Consider the following 26789-nt stretch of genomic DNA (forward strand, 5'->3'; position numbering starts at 1 on the left):
GTGGCCTGGGCTCTCCTGGGCATCGGTCTGCAAAGGTCTGATGTGTCGCAGCGACCGCTCCCCCGGCCCGATGGTGTGACCTTCTCCTCCGGCTGCCTCTGCGGGGATCTGAAAACGTGGCTGTGGTTTTTAAATGAGGCGACTGACGCAGTTTAACCCAGAGTTCAAATGGCTAAATCACGTGGAAGTTACCGAAAGAGTGGGACAGAAAGACGTAAGTGCTCACTAAGTGCTCACGGAACAGCCCCGGGCCCTCTCTTTCCTGTTCCTGGGGAGCGGCAGGCGAGGCTGTGCCCCGACACCCACCCTGCTGCCCACGGGCACTGGTGGGTGGGGAATGGGCTGGGGAACAGCCGGGTCAGGCGTGGTGCTGGGCCAGTCTCAGAGGTCTGTGTGATTCCCATTAAGGTTTTGTGGAGGGCAGATGGTCAGAGGTGTTCGATCTGTAGGTGCCAGGGACAGGAGCTGTCCGGGATGGAGGCTGGAGCTGTGGCCTGGCTGACCCCTGTGGGCACTGCCCTGTGCAGTGTGTCCTGCTGCTTTCAGGCCTGAAGGTTTAAATGTTTATCATGTGTTTACATATGTAATGGTCATGAGATGTGTGGCTGGGTCAACCTCAGTGTGTGGACTTTGTTGTGTGGTTCCCAAAAGTTCATCTGCTCAGTCCCAGATCCCTGACGTGGAGTTGTGAGTGTGTGACATCAGTGGCTGTTTCTTTGCTTTTGTTTTTATAAATCTGAAACTCTGTTGCACCCTGCCTCCCCTCCTCCATATATTTTACATTTAAAATCTGTCTGGAATCAGGATTTTGCAATGTAGTTGGTCCTCGCTCATTGTGATATACCTGCATGAAATTCCAGGTTTTGGGAATCTCGCGAGTGTTTGCTTTAGAGTTCCACTCTAATTTGTGGATTTTAAGGCATATAGGGATTCTGTTGATCTCAATTAATATTCTAAACCTTTGGACATTTACCAAGCACCATTAAAAATAAAAATGACACATTAGGGAAGTAGGGGAAATATTTTTTTTTTATTTTTGGTATGCCATGGGAAAAGGTCTGACACCATGCTGGGGGTGAGGGACTGACAGCGACACTGAAACTCTAACTGGTGGCACTTGGTTGTAGTTGAGAATCCACAGGAATTTACAGACCCCGTACCAGAGCTTTGGGAAGGAACAGATGAAGAATGTCTGGTTTTATGTTTAGTCATAAGCTGAAAGTTCAGACCATATTTGTCAAAATGTTTGCAAAACGTCGTGATCCGGCATGATCCCATGTCCAGTTGTGAGCAAACATGGGCTCATTTTATGGTGTTCTGCTTATGCAAAGCTGATCTTGCCATACTTATAGGGGTTTTTTTAAACCCAAACTGCAGCAGTGTTAGTTGCTTCTGTCTCTGTGTCTTTGTTGTTCTCCCCTTTTCAGTAGTCAGTTTACAACTCGGGAAACTTCCAGGTCTAAACAAAGTATGTGATAGTTGGGTAAACCTTTAGTGTGAAATGGTCTGCCCTTTCCGCAGAGGTGTTTTAGGAGGAGAACAGATATGTGAATATGAGTTACCTGGGTGTGTGAGGAGCTGGCTTGGGGTGTCTGAGGCATGATGTGCTGGGAAAGATGTGAAAGGATTAATTTACCCAGTGCTGAAAAAAATTGGCTTCAGTTCATCCAGCGAAGTGAGGAGCAAGGCTGGGGAGATGGAGCAGGGGCTTGGTTTGACACTGGTCTTATTTGGGACTTGTCACTCACAGGGTGGGTTTGTAGCAGGAGAAGGGGCACAGGAGCGTTTCTTGACTAGTGAAGTTCTTGGAGGAGGAGTTTTTCAAAGTGAATTATAGGTAGCATTCCTTTGAACAAGGGTGTTGATCACCACCCTTTCCCTGGTGCCTGCATGTAGGTTCTTGTTGTTCTAATATCAGTGATCTGCTGGGGTGAGGAAGCAATATAAATGTTTTCAAAGCTTGCAAAGCAATTAAAAAGTTATTCAAATATATATTGGGGAAGAGTTTTCATCTGCCTATGCCAGTGATCTTTCGCGGCCACAATTATGTAGATTTACGTAGGCAAATAAATACCAAGCCCTGCCATGCAGGGAACTGAATGTTTTTGCCATAAATGACAAAAGATCTTCCACAAAGCACCAGATTCCCTTTCCCAGCAGGTTGGCTCCCTTGTTTAGAGGGCAGAGCCTTCAGAGTCTGTTTAATGGAGTTGGGGAGCTCTGAAAGAACCACATAAATAATCTTTTATGTATTTTCTTAACAAACACAACCAGAACACAGCCTTGTCCTGTAGTCCCTGTGGGCAGGTTTGGGCTGGGGACCCCCAGCCCCTGCAGTCCAGTGAACACCCAGGCTGGGGTGCTGGTCCTCCCTGGGACAGCTGGGACTGCTCTCCAGGCAAGTGAGAAACACGTGGAGGTGGATTTGCTTCACAAAGGTGTGTGTGAACCCAGCAGAGGTGTCCAGACCTTTAGCTGGAATACAATGCTGTGGGATAGTGGAATCCTGCTGCTGCAGACCAGTGGTCTCGGGCCAAGAGAAGTTACCCTGGTCTTGGAGAAGGTGCAAGGACCAGATGTTTGAAAATTTTTCACTCTTATCTGTTAGGACTAAAATGAAACACAGTGACAGAAGGGTGAAGCACATGTTATTTCTCTTCCTGTAGTTTCTTTGTTAAGTAAAATGAAAGCATTCAGCCTCCAGAGCTGCTGCCTGAAAGCTTTAGTGGAGACTTTATGCCCTGGTGGGTTTTCCCTGTATGATGATAAAATCAATTAAAAAAAAAAAGCCGCACTGAAAAATACAATTATAAAAGATATTATATTTGTACAGAGCAGATTGGTGGCTTCCAGCTGTTACCTTGGTACAGACAGAAATGCTTTATCACTGTGTCAAAAGCATGGGAAAACCAACGAACCATTCTTTCTGGATTTAAATGCACCTGGATTTTCTAGACAGTGGTACCTGTGTGTTCACAGACGGCTCTGGGATGTTCTTGCCTCTTCCTGCACCAGCAGAGTTTCTGCAGTTTGGTGTGGATGTGTTTGTGTTCATGTTAGTTCAGGGAAGTCCTGAGGAAGACTGTACAGTGTAACTGTGCTCCTTACTTTATAGAAGGATCCTCTTGAAACCCTTGCTTAGATTGAACATCACATCTTATAGAAATATTCTGACATTTTTTGCCCAAGGGTGACAAATAGTTATGTTTAGTTCTTAATTTTATAGAATATGTCCCTTAAGAAAACTTCTATATGTTTATATGTGTATATATATATAACCAAAGATATTTCAGGCTTTGTATGTACCTGTGAGGATTTGCTGTGTGGTTTTTTGATTTTTCTTTTTAAATTTATTTTATTTGTCATCTTCCCCCCCACCAGTTGTTGTCATAGAATCCTTCCTTAAGCTGTGCATTGCCACCAACCCTTTGCTCTGTGACCCAGGAGATACACGAGTGAGATTCCCAGCACAGTCTGGGTCCCCTTGATTGGGCTGGTGGAGGCCAAGTCTGAGAGACTGGTGCTGCCCATCCTCGTGCTGCCTGCGAGGGCTCTGCCTGCTCGAGGGGGAGCTGTTGGATGTTCCCAGGGCTGTCAGGCTGCTCTGGTGGTTGTCGTGTGTCGTGCCTGGCTTTGTGAGAAACAGCAGAAAATTGGTTTGGGTTTGGGTCTTTTGGATGATCGTTTCAGAGACCTATGGCCTGGAGCTCTAGAACATGCCATTCCAGGTACTCCTCTGTGTGTTTTGAAGATCCAGGTGGGTTGTGTCACATCCTAATGCAATCACAGCGTCAGTGAAACAGCACATAGTGAATACATTGGCACATGCAATAATGGTTATATACAGAGAAAAGAGCACTTGGTGTTTTGTGTTGAAACCTCTTTTGTTTGTTGCTGGTTCTCATCTGTTGTGTTTCTTTGGGACATTTGCATTCCTGAATGACTTCCTGAAACGTGCACAGTTGTACAGACCTGAAACTACAAGATGTTTATACTTTCCCGAAGTGTATTTGATCTTCTGGATTTAGAAATTTCAACCTCACTCGAAGCTTTCAGCTTGAGATGCAGTTTTTGATACAGCTTTTCTTTAAAGGGGAGGCAGAGGAAGAAATAAATAATGGGGTCAAGGCAGATGTTCGCAGCAGACAGCACCAGAGTGAACTCCTTGGCATAGTACAGTGATTTTTGGGACTGGCAGGTGAACTGGGAGCTGGTCTGGCTCAGGGTGTATGGGGTCCTGCAGAGGTGGTAGGGCACAAAGCAAATGACAAACACAAACATGATGCTGAATATATTCCGGCTGGTTTTTCTCTTGGCCGTGTCTGAGCTCCTTCGGAATTTTTTGTAAGAGCTGTATATTTTTTTGGATATAGCAGTGTAAAATATGATTAGCAGAACAAAAACAACCCAGAAAATCCCTGTGCAAATATAAGTTGTCGCTGTGTGCCACTGTCTGCCAAGCTCACTTTTAAGACCTATACATTTTCTGGAATAATTGTCTTTAGTGATTTCATTAGTTAGAATCATATTTGGAAATGATATAAGCATTAACGACAGCCATATGATTATAGAGACCACCTTGCTGTAGTTCACTGTGTGAACAAAGGAGGTGAACAAAGGTTTTACAATTTTGTAGTATCTGTCAAACCCTATGAGGCCGAAAAAGGTGATCCCAATGTACATGTTCATGTAGAACATGACTGCAGAGTATCTGCACACAAACAGGTTGAGCTCTGGAGGTGCAATCTCTGAATCAGCCAGGATTTTGAAAGGAAACGTCAGGCTCATGAGGAGATCGGCCACGGCGATGTTTTTGAGATAGACAATAAAACTCTTTGTGCTGGAAACGTGCAGGAAGACCCAGCCTGCCAGGGCGTTCAGGGAGAGCCCCGTGAGGAAGATGAAGGAGTAGAGCAGTGGAATGACTGTCGTGGTCACTGCTGTGCGGGGGCTGCAGTTGTTTCCCGAGGAGTTTGTGCTGGTGTTGAACATCCTACAGCGCCTTCGTTCCTAGAAGCAGAGAAACAGTATCTCAGTAGGACAGAGTGATGCTGAGCTTTCTGTTAGTTACTGTAAGTTTTCTACTCTTGCTTCCAAATAAACGTGGCCTGCCTCTCAGAAATGACCACGTTCCCACACCACGGCTCCCAGCAGTGGGGCAGAGTATTTTTCCAAGTGGTGCCACTTCACTCACTGTCTGGTGATGTTCAAGGGCATGCTGCTGCTTTGAACAGAGGATCCATTTGCTTCTCTGTTTGACTTTAACCCATTGCCTTCCAGCCCTGGGCTGCCTCTTTCCTGGGCATGAGTCCAATTTGGGGTGATACTGCTGAAATTAGAAGGACCTCCTGAAAAGGCACCAATAGCAAATGGCATTTTTTATTTAAATAGTAACACACTGTGTTTAAAAATTATTCTTTCTGCTGTGTCCCTGTTCTTTTCCTCTTGCCAGACTGTCTCAGCAGGATCCTCTCTCTGCATGTGGTGTGTTTAGAACTTGTTCCTGCTCTGTAGGGTTTTCTAAAGTGAGGAACCCGTAGGTGGGTCTTTCTATGCTTGGATTTGGAAGCAGATACTTAATGAACTTCCTAAGCCATTTAATATGTTTTGTGCTGAGATTATTTCAGAACTGTGTCATTAGAGATGTGGATATGAAGTCTTTGTAAAGTCTGTTGTGTCTGTGCAGCATGGAGGACACCCCAGGCAAATTTTACGTTTGATACCAGCACATTTAGCAATGTCTGTTGTTGAGAGGCAGCCACAGTCCCAGCCAGACTCTGCACATCTTTCTGTATCATTGCAAGTCCTTACCTTTTCTGCCTTGCCTGCTGTGGAGCTTTGCTAAGGGTCTAGAGCACTGTCCATTCTTGGGCACGGGGCCTCTGCTCTCGCTGTGAGTCCTGTGGGAGAGACAGGAAGACAGTGTTTTATTGTGACACAGGACAGTGTGACCCCACGGTGCTGAGGGGCTCCTGCAGTGCAACACTTGCTTAGACCACCTCAGAATCAGCATTCAGCCAAGGCTTCAGACCTGTCAGGACTTGGGAACTGTTGGGGGCAGAGCCATGGAGCTCACACCCAACCTCAGCCCTCACTGCGTGGGTAAGGCTGGAGGCCCCTGTGGCCCCTTGCAGCAGTTAGGTTCATGGTCAGTGTTACCTGCTCTCTTTGTCACCTCGCCACACACTTGGCTCTTTCTGGAAGGCCTTGTCCTGCTGCTGTGAGTGGTTCAGGGGGCAGGGAGCACTCTCCCATCACTGGCCTGTCCCCGTTAGCCCACAGGGTGGCTCCTGTGGCTGCTGCTGGTGGGAGGCAGAGGGCACACGTTAGTGCCAGCTTTTGGGACGGGTGTCACAAACAGCCTTTTGTACTCGAGCAGCAGTTCTTGGCCCAGAATGCCTGGGCCAGCATGAAGTGTATTGATTTGTGTAAATAATGTCGACTTGTTGTGTGAACCAGCAAACTTGATTCACTGGATGAACGAGATTGATTTGGTAAAATATAGAAAAGCTTTGAACTTCCTCAGCTTGCAAATGGTGTTGTCTTGGCAAAACACACAAAAAGGGAAGTAGCATAAACCATTAGAAGTGCTCAGTCCCCTCTGAGCTCAGACTCTTGCACTGTCCCCTGACTGTCTCCAGTAGCATTAAGGCAATTCTTGAATTTAGCTGTCAATTTTCAAAGTTCATGGCTGATTTACTGAATGTAGGAATAATCTTTACAAGTTGTGTTTCTTTTATTTTCCCTGAATTTACCAAAGATTCTGTAGTACCAAGTGCACATCTGAGCTATTTATGGAAATGAATGCAGCTGCTTGATAAATAAATAAGCAATGCAATTAGGAACTGGTGACAGTGGTGAATTTCACCAGAAATCTTTTTTGAACTTCGAAATGGAGTTAATCAGGGCAGATGATCGTGCCTGATGGTACCTCTGATGTTAGGAGGAAGCTAGAGATGGAGGAAGCACAACACACACCGCAGCTATTGCAAATTGTGCTGAGTGTGCTAAAAGAAGAACCTTGGTTTAAGATTTTCTCTCTAGTGTGGTGGGAATGTGGGTACTGGGCAAGCTTGCAGTGCTGGCCATGCTGGTGCAATCCAGTGAGAAAGCTGCTGTGGGTCTCCCTGGGGGTCTCAGAAGGGGCAAGGCTCAGGAGCACAGGCAGGGCCAGGGAGCTGTGCTGTGCTGTGGGTGCTGTCCCCGCTCCCACGTGCCTGGCTGGGTGTCTGGGGCTGGCTGAAGGGAACCCTCTCCCCCAGGCACTGGGACACTTCTCAGTCTGTGCTTGCTCAGGGCTGCTCTGACCCTTCTCTGCATCCCCACAGAGGAGCCCTGCCTGGCAGCCTGTGGGGCGGGTGCCAGGTGGAGCCGCTCAGTTTGTCACAGAATGTAGTGGAGGGAAATGAGATGAAGAGTGGAATTAGGATGACGAAGGATGAATTAGGATGAAGAAATAAAGTCGTGTTCCCACTGCAGGAAGCAGTAAGGGAGTAACTGCACTGGCACCAGACGTGGTGCTGGTGCTCCCTTTCTGCATGGCTCTGGGGAGGGGGGTCAGTCAGTGCAGTGTAACCTCTGCAGTGCCTCAGTTCCTCACTGCTGTGCCTTCCAGACCCCTCGGGGCTGGTGTGTAAGGACAGAGGGCCGAGCGAGCCGTGTCTCTCCTCAGCTGCTCCTCGGGGTGCTGGTGAGGACCGTGTCCCCTCTGACAGCAGCTGAGAATGGATGTGTGTCCTGGGAATGTCACTGTGGCTGTGGCCCTGCCAGCCTGGTGACACTGTGGGTGTGTCCTGTCTGCAGCTGCAGTTAGTAAGGGGAAGAGCAGAAGTGTGAACAACTCTATACACATTAACAGATCACTTTGAATCCAAAAAGGCAAAATCCAGGATGCTGTAGTGAGGAGGCAGCAGTCGGTGACCGCAGGTATTGCATTGGCTGGATCATAGGGGATGTTCTCCTGGCACGTGTTCTGGAGGACATGGCAGGAGAGCCAGCAGGTGCACAGAGCAGAGCAGATCTGCAGGTGCACAGAGCAGTGTGTGCAGGTACATGCAGCAGTGTGTGCAGGTACATGCAGCAGTGTGTGCAGGTACATGCAGCAGTGTGTACAGGTACATGCAGCAGTGTGTACAGGTACATGCAGCAGTGTGTACAGGTACATGCAGCAGTGCAGATCTACAGGTACATGCAGCAGTGCAGATAAGGGGGTGTATTTCCTGTTAAAGCTCTCAAGGGCAGCGCGGGCTCCTTTGGCCACAGCGTCTGGACACCTCAAGGGCAGAGTTGTATTTCTGTCTTGCAAAACCCTCCAGTAATTGTTTCATTTCTCTTTACTGTCTAGCAGTCCCTGTGCTCTCTTGAAATCTGAAATTCAACAGCTTCATTTTTCTGATAAGCTAAATTTTTCATTCCCTTTTTGTTTCTGATTTTTTAGATGAGGGTCTGCATTATTCTGACCCCATAAGCTTTTAGCATTAAAAGGTTACACTGTGAAGTCTCTGTGCAAACCCTGATACTCACATGGAAACTCAGACAATGCTTTGAGCTCTTTGCATGTAGTATCATTTTCAGATCTAGCTTAAATATTAATTTTTTTAATTAAGCCTCAGAATTTCCCCACGGAGATCCTTCCTATCTCCAAATTACCATGTCGGAGTGGTGGATACGAGGGGAAATGTTAGGATCAGATAAAAACAGTTTAAGAACTGAAATATAATGACAAAAAGATTGCAATGAAAAGAAGAATAATAACCAAGAGAGATAAATAAACCCCAAGAAAAACAAGTGGTGGGTCAGCTGTCCTGGCAGTGCCCACCCCAGCTCCTTATGCCCCTCTGTGCTGGCAGGGCATGAGAAGCAGGAAAGTCCTTGACTTGGTGCAAGCCCTGCTCAGCAACAGCTAAACCATCAGGATTGTTCTCATCCCAAACCCAAACACGGCTGTGTACCAGCTACTGGGAGAAAATTCACTCTTCCCTAGCTAAAATCAGGGCACTAGGTAAATAAAACATTTTAACAATCAGTAATTTTGTTGTCCTAAAACTAGATTTTTAAAAGTAGTAAAATGTGTTTCAGATAAAGAAATTGTTCCCTTTAATATTCTATTTTAATGGTAAAATTTGTCATTTAAATATTTTACTTTAAATTCTATTTCTGATGTTTTAAACTATGAGTTTTATATAGTTACATTTCGTCAGTCGTAAATTAAAACAAAAGTAGTTGCTAAGAAAAGATACTTTTCTTAAGACAGAGAAGAGGAATCCTTGCCTGTGTGTCCTCCATCTGTGCTGGCTCAGCCTCACAGGTGTGGAGCAGTTTCTGTACAGCTTTCTGTAGTTAGTTACAGCTGCTGCTTTGTGCTCTGAGTTGCGAGTGGTTTGCAGAAAGTATGGATGTTCACCTTATTTGCCAATTTAAGCAATAAAATCGCAGCGGCAGTTAATTGAGAGCGTTGGCGGGGGGCAGGAGCAGGTGATGGAAGGCAGGGTCTCACCTGGACAGAAGTGCGGGATGGCGCCTGTGGTTCCTCCTCAGCTGCGACACACGGACAGACGGACAGGACGAGCCCTTCGCAGCTGCCCTGGCACGAAAAAGGGCCGGGGAGCTGCAGCCTGGGAATGCCAGGTCCCGGTCCCTGTCCCTGTCCCGGTCCCTGTCCCGGTCCCGGCCCCGTGCGCGCTCCCGCGGAGGCTGTGCCGGGCTCGGCGCTCCCGCCCGGGGGATTGGGCAGATCGGCGCTCCCGCCGGGCGGGGGATTTCGGAGCGGAAGGGGAAGGGCTGGGGCCGTGCCCTGCCCTCCCAGCTGGTGCCGGGCTCCGGGAGCTGCCGCTGCCCGGGCCGGGCCAGGGACGCTGAGCGGCGGCCGGGAGGGACACAAGTGCAGCTGGCACCGACAGCAGGGAGCGTCCCAACTGCGCGGCTGGAGCCTGCTTTTCCTAAACTGTTCCCAGGGCTGGCTGCGACCTTTCCTGTGACGCATCCTGCCCCGGGACTGCTGCTCCGTGCATGGGAGGGCTCTGAACTGGAGCCACGGGCTTGCGTGGTGCCTGCCCCGGGCGTGCTCAGACTGGGAGATGGATGCTGGGGATACCTGATGGGTCTTTGGTGTTTGGCTGCTTTTTTTCCTCTTCTTCTTCTTTTTTTTTTTTTTTTTTTTTTTTTTTAATCCTACTCACCTGCCTGGCTTCCTCCTTTTCTATTCCTCCCATAGGTTTACTGGCAGGCTTTGAAATCAAGCACAGAATTAGTGAAAATGTGTGGTAATAGAAAAGCTAATATCTTTGTGGATGTGGTAAAGGAGTATATTCTGAGAGGGAGCTGAGGTTGGGGGAGAGAAATTGAACTTTATATGTTTATTTTAAAATAAATGAAATATGTAAATTGTGTATCTTAGAGCTCATAAACATCTAGTGCATGACTTGAGCTCTGCTTGACAGTGTGTTACCCAAACCCTCCAGTAAATATACAATTCCTCATGGGCATTCCTTTTGTGAGGATTTATCTGTATACAAGGAGGGCCCAAAGGCACAAAGAAATGAATGTACCTTCTGTGATGTGTTGATGTCGTGTGAAGTCCTTCCCTCAGGGCCAGTGCGTGTCAGCCTGAACCTCCAGTTCCTTCCTTCCCCCCAATTTCATTGAATCTCTCAGTGCAATGGGGGATATCTTGAGAGGTAAAACTGTCTGTACGTTTTTGTGAGCACTCTTGCCCCTCTCTCATTTCTGAGACTCCCAACTCGAGCTGTGGTGGTCAGTTCATGGCTTTGGGGTGATGGATTTGGTTGTTGGTTTATGGGTCAGGCAGGACAGTGCACGAGGCTTCTCAGGTCTTCCCCAGAAGGCACCAGTCAGCCAAATTTTCCATCTCTTTCTGTCCACCCCATGGTCATTTCTTGAAGTGAGGACAAGAGGAATAGGTCAGGTAAGGCTTTGTCTTTAAAAACCTTTGGCCCTCTGAGACAGAGTTTGTAATTAATTCTAAAAACCCCAAAACTTTGACTTTTTTTTTTTTTTTTTTTATTTCTGTGCTTCCTTTCCCCAGAAACAGCAGCAGAAGCCTCAATATCCCTTTTGGGACCAGGGTCAGCTTTCAGAGTGTGACCTACAACAAACTTTTTCCAACAGCTTCCTCATCTAAGCCTAAAATTAAAATAAGCAATGTTCCAGTTGTGTCCAGATGGAATCCTTGCAGGAAAGGAAGAGAAGTGCAGTTTGGCCAAGACAACTGAGTTTGAAAGAGGAATATAAAATAAAGGGTAAGAGGAACTTCTGGCAAAGCAGAATTGTCCCCCAACCTTGATGGAATCTCTCCCTCCCATGGGCACTTCTGTTGAAGGTCATTGTTCAGAGACTTAGTGAAATTTGGAGAAAATAACTGAAACATTCAGAAGTTCTTGCCATTATTTCAAGTGTCTGAGAATTTAGCCAAGAGCTGAATATGCTTTTTTGCTGATTCATCAGAAAAATCATGACTTGACCCTGCAGCCAACACTTTGGGTCAAACTGCCAACCTCTGTGTGATGGAAGTGGCCTTTGCTATGGTCTAATATGGTAAATGTGTCGCTGCAGGGCTGGCCTCTGCTGGGGTGACATCCATGTGTGGTACATCTTTGGGGTTTGATTGCCTGTTTTTTATTCCCTGTTTGAAAAACTGGATTTGAATGGGGAGTCTGACTTGGAAAATTCCACCTGGCTTAAAAGAGGTTCTCAGTGGTCTCTGATACCCAGTTCCTTTCCCAGCGTTTTAGATCAGATTCTGAGTTGCTCTTGTGCCACCTAGAAATGGGGCTGGGAAGTTGTAAAGTAGATAAATCAGTTTGGATCGTAGCGGTTTGGATGTTCTTTTCTATGCCTCCCCCTGCTGCACTCTCCGCCCAGGAAAAACCAGAGAATGCTCCGAGACAGAAAGTGTGGCCTCTTGTTCTTGTCAGCCCTGGTAACCTGTGTGGCTGGGCTGGCTGCTCCTCTGAGCCGTGGGACAGCTCGGGCACATCCCTGCTGCCTCTGCCTGGCTTTGTGCTGGAGCTCTGGCAGCGAGCACTGCCAGGGGTGAGCGCTCCTGGGGCTGCTGCATGGGAGCCCTGCTGGGGCTGGGGGGTGGGAATGTTGAACAAACTGTCCCATTGTGCTGACGTTGTTCCTCTGAGGAAAACACCACCAGTGCCGTATTCATGGCTTCTTTAGAATGTGATGTCACTCATTTACCTGAGTAACTTGGATCGACGTCAGCATGTGCTGCAGTGGATTCCCAGCAGTTGCTTTATGGGGGGCTCAGGTTTGTGCTGGGAAGGCTGACTGGCTTTCCAGGGGCTCAGGTTTGTGCTGGGAAGGCTGGCTGGCTTTCCAGGGGCTCAGGTTTGTGCTGGGAAGGCTGGCTGGCTTTCCAGGGGCTCAGGTTTGTGCTGGGAAGGCTGACTGGCTTTCCAGGGGCTCAGGTTTGTGCTGGGAAGGCTGGCTGGCTTTCCAGGGGCTCAGGTTTGTGCTGGGAAGGCTGGCTGGCTTTCCAGGGGCTCAGGTTTGTGCTGGGAAGGCTGGCTGGCTTTCCAGGGGCGCAGCAAACACCGGAGCCGACGCTCCAGGGAAATCTTGTGCCCCTTCTCTGCACGCCTTCCTGTCAGTCCTGGTTGCTGTGCCTGGTCCCGTGACTTCCAGAACAATTCCCACTGACATTTTGTGAGATGTTTTTAGAACAATTTGTGTTTGGCTCTGCTTATATAATGGTGTTGCCTGCCCAGGATGAAGGGTCGGGGCAGCTGCTGGGCACAGCCTGCCCCTGAGCAGAAGGGTACGTTCCTTCTTCCTAGAGGGGAAATTTCTTTAGGTTAAAGTCAGAAGTTGGTATTTAGTTCTGGCACAGTCCAGCATTGTTTTCTGTGCCTTGCAAAACAAGTGGAACCCAGTGTGGAACCCAGGCTATTTTGAAATAAATGGAGTTGAGGTCTCTGAATGGGCCATGGGACCCTGCTGATTAGGCTTGCAGCAACTCTGTAACTCACCAACTTCATTGCCCAGGAGGAAATACAGATAATGGTGTTTGCTTTGAATGGTGTGTGAAGAACACAACTTTGTGTGTGTTAATGCATTGAGGTAGAGGAGGAAAAGCTTGAAATGCACCTTTCCATGTTAAATGTCCGGGGCTGTAAACAGCCATCCCTTGCCTGGCCTGATGGGGATGTTGCCTGTCTCCCTCACACTGTGCTTTCATCTGACATATTATTTTTCAATTTTTGTTATAGTTTGGTTTTTCTGATGACAATCCTTTTACTTGAAACACAACCCAAATACAAATGAAACAAAACACTTCATGTACTCTCAAGCTGGATACCTGATTTCAACAGTGCATTGTCTGGACAGACTGTTGGCAGTGGAGTTGATCAAAAGTTGTGTGTGTGTATGTGAGTAGTTTATACTTGAGATGTTCATCCTTTATATTTTGAAATTCTGTTGTTGTAGGATTTCCTATAGTATGGCTGTGCTTTTCGGTTTAAAATGGCATTCTTGGTTGAAACTTTTTCAGAATTGTTGAACTAAACCCAAGTGTGTCAGTCAGAGTGCTGCCTGCAGTGAGGAAGGGAAGGGTGCACTCTGAGCAGCGTGGGGAGCCCCAGAGGAAGGGGCAGTGCAGTGTTTGCCAGTGTCAGCTGCCGTCCTGTGATGGATTAAACATTGCAGCACAGATAATTTTTTGCAGTGAGAAATAAGCAGTTGTCCAGGGCAGAGGATTAAGAGCTTAAGGGGCGGGTGGGGCTCCTCAGCTCTGTGTACAGCTTCACCCTGCTGGAATGGCTCTGGCCACCAGGGCAAACCGTGGGCTCGCTCTGTTATACAAACATGGGATTTTTCCAAAATGCCAGCCAAACTGAGTGTTTAAGGATCTAAAGATACTGCTGCTGTTTCCAAAGGTTTAGAAAGCAAGCAGTGAGGGGGGTTGCCAGAAGACCCTGTTCTGTACCATGTACTTTTGGTGGCTTAAGAACAAACTGATAAGACATTTTACCTTCAGCCATACAAGTCTGCTTCTTCCTCCAAAATCCAAAATTCCCTTCTGCTGGTTGTTTTAGTAAGAGAAACCTTTTAATGCTTTGTCTGAGCTCAGGGCCTATGAAACAAATCCTTTTGTATGGTCCTGCTGATGGACTGCTGTCCCAGAGCCTGAGAGGGAGAACACTGCCAGTGTGTCAGAGCATGTCTGGTGACAAAAGGGTTGGGGGTGATTTGGTTCTTCACACGTGGGGTGGCAGCTCTGCAGCCTTTGCTGGCAGGAGTGGGGCTGACAGGTTCTGGCACAGCCAGGTGTGAGTGATACCTGTGCCTGGGGGTGTTACCTGGGCCATTGGCAGACCTGCTAACAGAGCTGGCAGTGCTTCCAGCCCTGCTGAACGGGAAATCACAGATCCTATTGGGTTGGTGGCCAAGCTTTGGGAAAAGCAGGATGAACAAGACAAATATTTTACTAGGATAATCCCCCTAGAAGGCTGGCTAATTACAAAAGTATTGCAGGACTTCTGGTTGGGGTTTTTACCCTGCCAAACCTGCCAGCAAAGCTTTTCTGCTCAGTTTTGTTTGGCTGATGAGTGGATGTCTGTGCATCCTTGTGGAACAGCCTTCTGGTGCCTTACAAGGATCTGTCTGGAACTCACTCACCAGGCCTGTATCTGTGTTCAGATGGCACCACTGCCACTCCTGGAGCAGACGTTCTGCCTTATGGGGGGCATGAGGTGCAGCAGGGTGCTGAGGGATGAGGCTGTGCTGGTCTGGGTTAGAGAGTGCTTCATGTGGGATTTGATCAAGTAATTTACCTAGCCTTTCCTGCAGCTGTTCCTCTTGTCTTTCAACCACAGACAGTAGTATTTCTAGTTGCTCATTTTGATTTAGAAGAATATCTATATAATTTTTCAATTTCTCCCATGTCTCTTTCTTGAAAGGCAATGATGTTTTAACTACCTCATTTCTGACTTCAGAGTCTGATATTCTACATCTGTAACCTTTTCAGGAAATGGAGAACTTCTGATTTCCTTTTGCTCACAAGATAAACAAGCTCCCAAAACTGCACAGATAACTCCTTTATGTTTTCTTCTTTCTATTTTCAACTGATTTATACAGTGTTTTATTTGCTCTAATATATTTGTTCTCATCCTTCCAACATTTCTGGGCCTGTTCTATCCCTTCCTGGGTCGGTGCACATTTGTAACTCTGCAATAATTTATCCTTGGCAATCCTGTGACTGTCAGTTTAATGCTGCAAGAACAAAACTAGGTGTGACAGCAGGTGGATGAATGGTCTGTGAACTGCAGGTCTGGTCACATTCAAAAGGGCCACTCGAGGTCACCAATAGCACAGGTTACTGAATGCAACATATACAGTTCTTTTAGATTGCTGGTGATAAATACATTAACTGCAGAGTAGCTCTATGGAACACTATCAACACAATTGCAATCACAAGTTTAATAGCACAGGTTTAATATTTGGCAGCACTTACCAAGCAGTGTCTCTCCTGGGGAGGGTGAGCAGGACAAACTCAGAGAACTGTCCCAGCAATTTCCTGTCCAATTCTTATTCCCCAGTCAGGTGCAAAACTGGGATACTTTTTGTACCTTATTAACTACTACTGTGCAAAGTGCTGTGGGTGGGATTGTGGTCCAATCTTCTGTTCCTTGTGGGTGCATTGTACAGAATATATTTAGGTGAGTGGTGGACTCGGTTTGTACAGAACATTTCTGGGTAACACAAGCCACAAGACCTCCACCCTGTTGTCATGTTTGCACCATGGGCTCTGTCACATATTAAGTTCTGCATTGTTTTCCCTGTTTGATGCTTCCAACACCAGTGCCTGGCTTGCCTGGCTGGGTGAGCCCGTTGTGCCCACGCTGGTTATGGTTCCCTCTGCTTGATCCATCAGGAGAGCCTGGTCAGCGCCACTGCAGAGATAGATTTTTTTTTTTTTTTTTTTTTTAGAACTTTGGGTGGGTTTAATTTCCTTTTTTAGGATTTCTGTGAAGCTCCACTGGTGGAAAGCCACAGGAAATGTCATTTCTAGAGAAACCCCAGAAGTAGAGGGTATAATGTATGTAGTGACAAAAGTCCTGCACCAGTTGAGGTCTGGAGCTGGCTCTGAGGACGAGTTCAAATCACACTTCTACCACAATAACCCCCTGGTATGGAGAGTTCTACCTGGGCTATTCAATCAGTGTATGTGAAATATAATTAAATTTGAATTACAAACACTGTAATGCCAAGTTTACTGAATGAAAAAATCCCAAGTGTCCATGAATTGTTTAGTTGTTCAAGAATTGCTCTTTACATTCTTATGTCAGATCTGCTGTTGTGCTTCCAGCCAGAAAACTGTGTTTCCTGTTAAAAATGGTACTCTGGGACTGCACAGCCACAGTTCACATCTGTGTCTGCCCTGATGTGGCTCTGAAATGACAGTGTAGGCTGGGGCCCGAGACTTTCCCTACAAGCTTCCTTGTACCTTTTTCTTTCAAGATGGACTTTTAAGGACCAAAATTCCATGTCAAATCTGGACAAATTAAATATAGTTATCTGGTATTTGGGGATTGGGATGTTGTTGCATAATTCATTTTTAGCCCTGGGAAAATATTTCACAAACTGCATCTTCAAAGAGCTGTTGTGTGTGTGAGTGTGTGCACAAACCAGTGATGGGAGATTATCACAGATACACCATGTCCAGATAAAGTAAACTGCTTTTGGGGTGATTTTACAGTGAAGGCTTGTCTGCATACAAGTTGTCAGGCTGCAGAGCCCAGGCTGGTCCTGGCTGGCCTGTGTGCTGGGAGTGTGTGACCGAGTCTTCCCTTCCCAGATTTCATATGGATGCCCCACTCCTGGGACCACACTTCCCAGAAACTACCCATTGCTTTATCCCTTTAGTCCCCTGGAAAGGGGGGACCGTTCTTCAGGCTGTTCTTTGAAGGGTGTGGCCCCAACACCCGAGTGTGGTTGCTTTGTGTAATAGATTTTTTGGTGTAAAGTTCTTATGAGGAATCAGCAGTACCGTCTCTCCTAGGAGGAAATCCTGTGTAAATCCATCCTTCAGCTAAAAAAATAAGAGTGTAGTGGGAAAGGTGGTGTGTGTGCATCCTGTCAGGAGGGCACACAGCCACTGGAGGGATGGGGGTGCCCATCTGGTGGTGTTTTTGCAGCCATCCCTGCGCTGCACCATCAGCTCCACGCTGTGCCAGGGTGGGTCCTGGACCCTGCATGCCTGTTCTCCACCTCCTCACCTGCCCTTAGTGTCCCTGGCGAGGGACACACAGGGATTTTTCTGCTGAAGTGGCTCTTTGGGCTTTGCTGGTATCGTGTGGGAATTCCACCCTCGACCTGGGAAAAGGTCACTGTGAATTTAACACAGGAATTATCAGGCACAACTTAACAAACCATAAACCCTTGGTGCTTTACAGCTGTAAAAGGGAGACCAGAAGAACTTGGTCTTGATTTACTTTAACCATATAAGACCTAAGAGGAAAGTCTTTGGTTAGGAATGTCTGTGTACAGAACTAAATATTATCATTCCATTCAATTTGGTGCTCGTGAGAATTTAAACTATGAAACCCAGTCCCCAGAATGGTTCTCTTAATATGAGTTTGTATGTGCATGGACTCCTTAGGGTACTAAATGGCAGATTTGGTCCCAGAACTAGTCTTTGAGGGTGTGTGTGAACAGTTTTCTGCAGAGCTGATTAGGAAACAGGGTTTATCTGTGGTATTTTAGCCATTTAAAGTATTTTTATTTAAAGTAGGATAAATATCGAAAATATCCTGTCTTCCTTTCCAGAAATGTTCTCCCCTGGACAATGTAAGTAGTTTTATAATACTTTCATTAATCCAAATATTATCATACTTACATTTCAGCTTTTTAATTATTCATAAAACAAAATCTAAACCTAAACTAGCATTGTAAAAAAAAAAAAAAAAAGGAAGAAAGAATCCTTGTTTCAGCAGAAAACTTCATCAAAGATGTTCTTGTGCAGAATTTAATCTTGTTATTTGAGTGCTTCATTTTCAGGGTTTTCTTGTCAAACACTTTTTTCCTGTCCTTATCTGTGTAAGGCACTGGCTGATGGACTGTTGCCATCTCCTGCCTGTGCAGCTGCACTACAGCCCAGGGCTGGCTGTGAGCATGGATTGCTCAGGGCACCTGCCTGTTCCTGCCAACCTGCCTTTTTAAAGTTGGTTATTTTTTGTCTGATCAGCTTTTGATCTAAACAAGTCTGATTAGTCCCCGATGAGTCCAGGACAAAATGATCTGTGTGAATGCTGTTGGGTTCAGAGGGTTCACACCCTGGGTGAGGTGCTGCCACGCTGCTGTTTGGGCAGCCTGAGCCTCACCCTGTGCCAGGCACAGCGAGGGACCCCCAGGGCCTGTGCCCCCTCCTCCCCTCCCGCTCACCTGCCACCATCCACCGGACCCTGGGGGTGCTGACCCCTCCTGTTGGATCCTGCTCTGAGGCCAGAGTGTGTCCTGTCCATCCTGGCTGGAGCCTCCTGCAGCTCTGGGTTATTTTCTGAGCTGAGGCAGCCTTAGGTTGGCCTTTAAACCAACCAACCAACCTACCTACCAAAACAGCCCCAAACCTTCCTGGAGGGAGCCTGATCCCTGTGGGGATGGGATTTGAGATGGATGTGGGTGAGCTGACACAGAAGAGCTGAACATGTCTGCACATTCCTTAATGAGCTTCCGTGGTCAGATACTCAAAGAGACGTTTTATTTACACGATATACAAACAATCTCACAAGTGAGCAGAGTCTCTGTGGGTGCCCTCAGACATCAGTGTACTCGTGGTAGATGCGCACCTCCGATCTCCTGACGCTCTGCAGGGACCTGATGCTCTCGCTCCTGGTTCTCATGTTGGATTTCCTGAACAGCCTTCGCGAGAACGACCGGCACATGAAAAAGTAAATGATTGGATCCAGACAGACGTTGCATGCGGACAGGAACAGTGTCATTTCCTTACAGTAATACAAAATTTTATGGGCAGAGTCATCTAAAATTTTGTCCAGGTGACTAAAAGTAAAGGGTATTCGGCACAAATGATAGGGCAGAAAGCAGGTAAAAAACACAGCCACGACAACCCTTATGCTCTGGTTGTGCTTCCGCTTTCGGCTGGACGAGCTGATGAACTGCTTGCTGGATTTGTAAATGTACCTGGATATGGCAATGTAACACCCTATCAGCACTATCAGCACCACCACGAACATGCAGGTGTTGATGTAGATGACAGCCGAGTGCCACTTGACCCCCAGGGGAGACTTCAGCTTGAGGCAGTCGTCGATGTTCCTCCTGGTGGGGTAGCCGTTGGTGAGGATGAGGTTGGGCAGTGCCAGGAAGGCCATCACCACCCACACGCAGGCCGACAGGATCTTGGTGAAGGTGATGCTGTACATCCTGGAGTCTCCAAAGGGCTTCACCACCTTCAGGTAGCGGTCGATGCTGATGAGCCCCAGGAAGACGATGGTGGTGTACATGTTGGCGTAGAACAGCACCGTGGTGTAGCGGCACAGGAAGGAGTTGAAGTGCCACGGTCCCAGCTGCGAGTCCTGGATGATCTTGAACGGGAACGTCAGTGTCATGAGCAGGTCTGCAACCACGATGTTTTTGAGGTAAAATATAAAACTGGTTTTATTTCTGATGTGGAAGAAGATCCACACTGCTAGGCCGTTCAGCAGGAGGCTGGCCAGGAAGATGACAAGGTAGAGCACGGGCAGGACGATGGTGGTGAACTCGTCGTGTGGGGAGTTCCCAGGGGAGCTGGCGTTGGGCGAGGTGCTGTTGTCTGGGCTGAGGTGATCGTCTGGGGGAAGGAGGGAAAACAAGTTTAAAGCTTTTTCTGGTGCTTTACAAACGGGGCCGTTTTAAAACTGTCCCCTTTAAAACGGGCTCTCCCTGGGCAGTCCGGAGGCTGCTCGGGTGAGCCATGAATCAAAACTGCAGGTTGTCAGCTCTTGGCTTTCCTGACAGAATGCAACTTGTGAGCTGAGATGATGTTTGTCAGGAGACAGGGCTCTGGAAGGACTCCTCAGGTTTATCAAAATGCTCATTTAAAACTTAGTTTACTTAAATGCACTTAAAAATCACGGTCTCTGGGGGATTCTAATATTTCTTGTGTAAATGTTTGCGAAAAATTTCAGACTTACAAACTCTGTCATAAAATGACAGTACATTTTTTTTCATGTTGTTTATGCTCTGACCTTGGCTGGTGAGGCAAACCAGGCTGGCCCATGCTGAAATGACTTATTTCTTTCAAATGTTGGTAGGAACTGACAGTAACAGGGTAAACACTTCTCAGTCACTTATATTTCCATTGTTATTTTACCTGGCAGTTTTCCATAGGACAAATTGTACCCCATCCTTTGTGCTGCTGTAGGTTTTCAGTGGAAATGCTCTTCAGGAGTCCCACTGGCAGCTGTGGATCCAGGATGCGGCAGGGCCTGTGCCAGGATGATGTTCTGGGGGAAAAAAAGTCAAATTAAAACAGAAGAGCCCACCTTCCCCTCCCTGGCAGGGAGAGGAACTTTCTGAAAGGAGCTTCCTCTGGAATTCCCAGTGAGGAGCTGAGGCATGTTGAGGGCCAATCTCTAGGTACTGCACAGTGGTTCTGCTGTCAGGGTCTTGATCGCCCCATCCCCACTCATTTCAGTGATGAATGACAAAGAGTGGAATTTTTTTTTAAATTTATCATCTCTCAATTCTTGAAGGAAAAAGCTGCATCCATAATTATGAGATAAATGTGTATAACTTCCTAATGCATCCCCCAGGTTGGGGTGGAAATGGCAAGTTGCTGTTCCTTTCTCATGATTTGAATAAAGCACATCAGAACCCAGCACATGGGAGACACTCAAACCTGCAGAACCTCACCTATGCCATGATGGCATCACAGTGTTTGACATTGTTCAAAGGGATTTTGCCAATACCTGTTTGTAAGGCTGTGCTCCAGACTGGGCTTTCTTTTACCAGTATGCAAATGCAATAATTTTTCTGTGCTTCACTTTCTGCTTACAAGTTTTGATAGGAAAACTGGCAAAACGGTTCAGATCTCAGCAATTCCACCAGACCTGACTGCTCCCTTGGGAATGTGGAGATGATGGAATTCCTGCAGCCCTCTTGCAGATCTGAACCTGTTTTTAGGTGCCATCCCCACGCAGAACCTTGCTGTGTGGCACTAGATGGCACCAAAGCAAGTCACTGAGTATGAAAGCATCAGTAAAAACTTTAATTCCGATATTTTAACCTTTTTATCAGTCTGGCTTCTTGCCTGGCACTGTTGGCTCTGACAGTAACGATACTTGTCAGGGGTGTTGTAGGTATTTTGTTTTCTCTGGGTCTGAGCAGCAGTTACCCATCGTGTTTTGCTGTTGTTGAGGATTTGCAGCTCTCCTTTCTGCCCAGGAGGCACCGAGATCAAAAGAATACATGATTTTGTGAGAAGATGCATATCTAACTCCTTATGCAAATAAGGTACTTACTTCCCTGCTTTTCAGAGTTCCTTTTAAGTCTGCATAATTCCTGGTCCCTGGAAAACTCCTTGTTCTCAGGCTCTTCAGGCAAGTGCTATCCTAAATCCTCAGTCCAGAGAGGTTCAGTGAAGTCTTGGATGTGTTGCCTGGGATTGAGGGAGAGCAGGTGGTGGCTCCTGTGTCCCCCGTGCTGCAATCCTGGGAAATGCTCCAGGATTTGATGGACCTGCGTGTGGATCTGTGTGGAATGGACTGCTCATGTTCTGGTGTTATCTGGTCCCAAAGGGTTTTGCTCTAAATCCTATTAAAAAGGGCTCCTTTTTCTTTTTTCCACCTTTGCATCTGTTCTTGTAGGTGGGTGTTGTCACTGAGACTGTAAAAATCCAACATCAGGTGGTATCAGTGGATGCCTCTTCCTGCACAGGCAGCCCTGACACTCTCCAGAAGTTCTGTCTCTTGTTTTACATCAGAAAACAGGTGACTGTTTTGTGGTGCTGGTGGAAAGCTCCCTGCTGCACAGATCTCTGCAGAGAGGCAGCCCCTGCAGCCCCCTGCCCTCGTGGCACCCGTGATGCTGCTGCAGTCTGGAGCTTTAAAGGCTTCCCCAAACAGGTCTGTGCAGAGCTGCAGGGCAGCACTGGCCCCGTGCTCCTGCTGCACAGACCGGTCGTGTGACAGAAGGTGGGATGCACAGTGATGGTCCTGCTCAGACTCACCTGTCCAAAGGTGTTTCCATAGTTTCCTGTCTCAGTCTGTGGGGCTGGGGTTGCTGTGGTGGGCAGAGCACTGGGAGCAGTGTGGCTTTGTTACAGACGTGCTGGGGTAGGTCAGCAAGGCTTGTCTGAGTCAGAGCTGGTGTATCCCTGTGCTCTGGTTCTTTCTGGTGAATACCACTACATTGCAGGCTCCAGGAGAGGAACAAAGTTATCCTATAGAGAGAATTCCCTGTTTTTCATATATTCTCTTGCAACAGGAGTTGAAGACTGTCCTGTCTTTAAAGAGTGTTGTAGGTATTTTGTAATTGCTCACTGACTGTGTATTCTGATAGTGGATTTTTTTTACTTTTTGGAATGTGGTATTTCCATGCTCAGCAGGGCTGGCTTTCCTCTCCTCGTCCGGTTCTCTGGATATTTTTCTCACCAATTTCACCTGAAGCAGCTGTCTCAGTCTGCTATACAAATATATTCTGCTTGGATGGCTTTGAAGATGCACTAGAAGCTGCTCCTTTTCTCAAGTAGCTTTGTAAACCAGCATATATTTTACTTCTTGTAGCTTCTGCACTTGGTTGGTGGTTGATGAGGTAATCTCTTGCTGCTGATGTGAACAGACTGGTTTATGTGCATGACTGTAACCCCAGAGGAGAAATGAAATAACAGGCTGCATAGCAGACTTCAGTGTCAGGTGGGCAGGGAATGACTATAAAGTTTTTCTAGTGACTAAGGCTTGAAGTTGCCTCCCTGTTTAAAGAAATTGTATATCCTCAAATCTAATTGCTCATTCTTCATCTTATTTACAACTATTTAAAATCAGAAAACTCTTTACAACCTAGACCAGCTATTCTAGGTCATGGAGCTGCAGAGTCTTAAGTGGTGATTTTTATTTGAACACACAACTTGTTGATATGTGGCTTCTCGCCAGTCCCTCTGCATTCATCACCATAAGGGTGGGTAAATGACAGGGTTAATGCAGCAACAGACATGTGAGGCAGATAGTAAATCTGCTGTTGGCTGGCTGTAGTCACGTTCTTTTCTGTTGCCTGTCAGAAACAAATCATGGAGTTACTTGTAAAGATTTAGGGGAAAAAAGCATCGGTGCAGCTGCAGGGTAAGAGCCCACATCCATGAAGCTGCTGCAGGGAGAGACACGGAGCCTGTGTCACTGCTCTCTGTGTCAGCCTGCTCCTGTCCTACATTCCCTAAGCCCTGAGTCCCCTGAGCCCACTCCTGTCCTGCATCCCCTGATCAAGCCTTGATGCTGTGTTTTCCTTTGCCTGTGTCTGCTCACCCTCCTCAGTGCTTTCCCTTGTTCACTACAAGCCCAGTCCCAGTAACTAGGGCACTGCCACCTTTCCCTTCCTCGGAGGCCTCTGTCAAAAATGGTCCATCTCCCTTTTGGTAAAGGTGTATGTTAATGTGCTGGTAATGCACGGTGGAATAACCTGAAATTCCTGTTGGAATTGCTACTTACATCAGTGAGTTACACCTCTTGCTCTCTCATGCTTTGCACACTGCATCGTTTTTGGCGTTTTTGCAGCCAGCACATCCCGGTCCTTGGCTCTGCCTGGGGTGGGGTGGGAGCTCCTGGGGTGCCCCTGAGTGCCCACTCCTGTGTGCCCACTGCTCCTGGCTGAGCCCTGGGGTGCCCAACCCCGTGTGCCAGACCCAGCTGGCTGGACCTGTCCCTGCTCCCTTCTGCTGTGGACAGGGTGCCACAGCCCTGAGGGCTTTGTGCCCTTGGCCCTGCTGTCCCAGTCCCTGGGATGAGGCAGGGGGGTGTGCAGCTGGCATGGGCTGGATCCCTGGGCCAGGAAGGCTGCCCTGCTCAATGGCTGCATTGCAGAGGCTGAGAGGAAAGGACTGGTGTGTAGCTGTCTCCTGCTGTGCCTTACGGTGCCCATCTGCTCAGTCATAGCCAGAAACAGGAACCTGCCTCTGCTTAGAAAGCTGCTTGTCTGCTCCAGCATCTGGCATAAAACCCCCTTCTGGGCTTTCAGGTTCCTCCTTAAACTTCCCCTAATTTCCAGCCTCCTCTCACGTCTCAGAGCAGCACAGTGTCCTGCCCTGGTCGGGCTGCAGTGCTACTGGCTTCCCTCTGCTGGAGCAGTTTCCTGTGTCTCCAGGATCCCATCCTGTGCCTGCCCCGTTCCATGCATTTGTCTTCAGAAGGAGATAGGTGAGGCTTCAGGTGGTGGTCAGGCTGCTCCCTGAAACCCTGAGCTGACATCCGTGTTGGAATGCACGTGGGAGCACTGTCCCTCTGCTCCCCCACACTGGGACATGCTGCTGATGGGACACCATCCCCACGCTCACTATGCCCAAGAGAAGGGTCACTGGAACCTGCAGAGCCCCCAGATACGGGCTCTGACTGACAGGGTGGGTTGGTGTTCCTCACTCCTCTGCTGTGACAGCTGCAGTGCCCCGGGAGGCTCCGGTGCCTGGGCTGGCTGTACCTGCTGTCAGAGCAAAGAGCTGACTGTGCTCACTCCCGCTGTGCCTCAGTGTCCTCCCGTGCTGTACTGGAATCTCACAGCCTGTTTGTGCCTGTGACTCGTGCAGGTGCAGGAGTGGCTGCACTGGGGGAGCACAACTTGAGCTGCACTCCATAATACCATCTATGTGCAAAATTCTCGTTTTGGGGGAATGTGCCCTTACGATAATATGATTTCCTCACTTTAAAAGAAATAATTTAGACAAATCTAATTTTCTCAAAGCCAGTTTTGGAATACCTTATCCAAATGTAACCATCAATTTTTTTCTCATTTCAAGTGCATCATTTCAGCCTATATTATCCCCTCTGTTGGGGATACTGCCTGAGCTATCAAGTTCTTACTTTCTCCTGTCTTTTGAACAGATCAAAAGTTCAAGGATTGTATTACATTGAATCAGATTTTCTATGCAGAGGTTACAAAATCTAGTAACTGTTGTTAATTGTTACCATAAGACTGTTCTTTAAGCTTCTTGCAGACCCTAAAGCTGCATGAATTCCCTTTCCTCTGGCACAGGCACCGTGGTTCCCAGATGATGCTGCAGGAGTGCTCCCCAGTCCCTTGCTGCATTAATGACCAGCCCGTGCACTGTTCATGGCCCCAAAGCAGCAGGGACCGTCAGCAGTGCCCTGGGTCCGCTCAGGTGTGCTGGCCCTTTGCTGGCCAAGGTCCTGTGGCAGGAGGGGCTCTGAGGGGGCCCAGCCCCTCACTGCCACCGCTGAAGGGCTGTGGAAGGAGTGCTGTAGTGCCAAAGTACAGCTCCACAGCTCCCATGGGCTGCAGTGGCTTTTGCATGAGGAGTTAGGAGAGATCTGCCAACAGAAGTGGTGTCACTGGGGCAGCAGGTGAGTGGCTGCTCTCAGTGCAAGAGGAGCTGGGTTGCAATTGCTGGCTGCTCTTTTTGCTCTTTTTCTTAAAAAAAAAAAACAAGAGAACACTAAGCAGTGGTTGGCAGAGCTGGGATAATGAATGTTTTCTCAGTAAGGCAGTCTCTAATTAGCAAGGAGGAAAGGATTATCTCTGGAATGTTTCCTTTGCTTCTTTCTAGAAGATGCTGCTGCCATTTTTTTCTGGTTGCACAAAACCTGCTGGCAGTGGGAGCTGTGCTGTAGCCCTGTACAGCTGTGCTGTGGGGAGGCTTTCCTTGAACCCCCATCAAGAATGTGCCACGTGAGATGCAGTTCCTGTGTGCACCCTCAGCAGGGTCAGGTATAGGTGGGGGTCCCAAAGCTCCTGTGCAGGTGAGCAGGTGGGTCCTTGGTGGTGCCAACTGCCAGTGCCATGTGCCACTCCTGCTTCACTCTGCAGCCCACCAGCAGGGCCATGGCTCACTGGGGTGCCAGGCTCGATTTGTTGGAGCTTTTTGCTGAAAATATCAGCTTTTAGGTTTGATTATTGGTATTATGCAATGAAAAACATTAAGTAAAAAATCTCACAATGACACTTTTAAAAGAGTCAAGATGTTGTCTGAGGCACAAAGACAGAAATGCAGGTGTGTGATTGGTAGCATTGCACCTTCATCCTTTGGAGCTCTGGCTGTTGTGCATTGATCAGGTCCCTCAGGGGACCCTGTGAGAAAATATCTTGGGAAATCATAATAACTGTTGGTATGTGCATGTAGCCAGTGCCATTTAAACCTTTCAGTAATTCCAGTCTCACTTTAAGGCATTTTACTTGGCATTGAAGCAATTGTTTTTTATATGCAATCCTAATTCACATCACAGAAGGACCAAAAAATCCTGATCTGCTGTTGTCAGCCTTTTACTTGTGCTCGGGTATATCCTGCTGTGGCACAATCAACTGTGTGAGCTACTTGCAGCAGCACCACTGCTTGAAAGAGGAAGGAAAAGGACATGGGGATTTTGGGGTACATTTGGAAGAAGTTCTGCCTGGTGCAACCCTGGTTTTTCATGCATAGCCCGGAGAGTTCCTCCACTCTGCTGCTCTCGGAATGAACAGGCTGCCAGTCCCAGGCGGGGCATCGGGTCCTGGCAGTGAGAGCTGCTGCTCCTCCTCCCACCCAGCTCTGGCTGCTCTTGGCTCCTTGTACAGCAGCAGTGGCTGCTGCAGTGAAGTGATAGAAGGTGATAGAAGTCCAATTTGTATTG

At 47.7% G+C, this 26789-nt stretch overlaps 3 protein-coding genes across 4 annotated transcripts in view; 1 reads left to right on the forward strand and 2 right to left on the reverse strand.

Moving 5' to 3' along the window:
- Nucleotides 1–26789, forward strand: part of MED12L (mediator complex subunit 12L) — a 100010-nt gene that overhangs the window by 29355 nt on the left and 43866 nt on the right.
- P2RY14 (purinergic receptor P2Y14) lies at nt 3404–9592 on the reverse strand. Its single transcript, XM_018079240.2, has 3 exons — nt 9497–9592; nt 5812–5900; nt 3404–5010 (listed from the first exon to the last, which is right to left on the reverse strand). Exon 3 carries the CDS (start codon nt 4990–4992, stop codon nt 3979–3981), a length of 1014 nt encoding a protein of 337 aa, XP_017934729.1. The 5' UTR covers nt 4993–5010; nt 5812–5900; nt 9497–9592; the 3' UTR covers nt 3404–3978.
- On the reverse strand, nt 18783–20369 carry GPR87 (G protein-coupled receptor 87). Of its 2 annotated transcripts, none has more exons than XM_008927791.2 (2): nt 20336–20369; nt 18783–19795 (listed from the first exon to the last, which is right to left on the reverse strand). In XM_008927791.2, the coding sequence occupies exons 1-2, from the start codon at nt 20367–20369 to the stop codon at nt 18783–18785; spliced, it is 1047 nt and encodes a 348-aa protein (XP_008926039.1). The 2 variants fall into 2 exon arrangements, with proteins under 2 accessions (XP_008926039.1, XP_017934727.1); XM_018079238.1 differs by having other exon boundaries at nt 18783–19813.

This window comes from Manacus vitellinus, unplaced genomic scaffold (genome assembly GCF_001715985.3).
Source record: "Manacus vitellinus isolate BGI_N305 unplaced genomic scaffold, ASM171598v3 scaffold_45_pilon, whole genome shotgun sequence".
Lineage (NCBI taxonomy): Eukaryota > Metazoa > Chordata > Aves > Passeriformes > Pipridae > Manacus > Manacus vitellinus.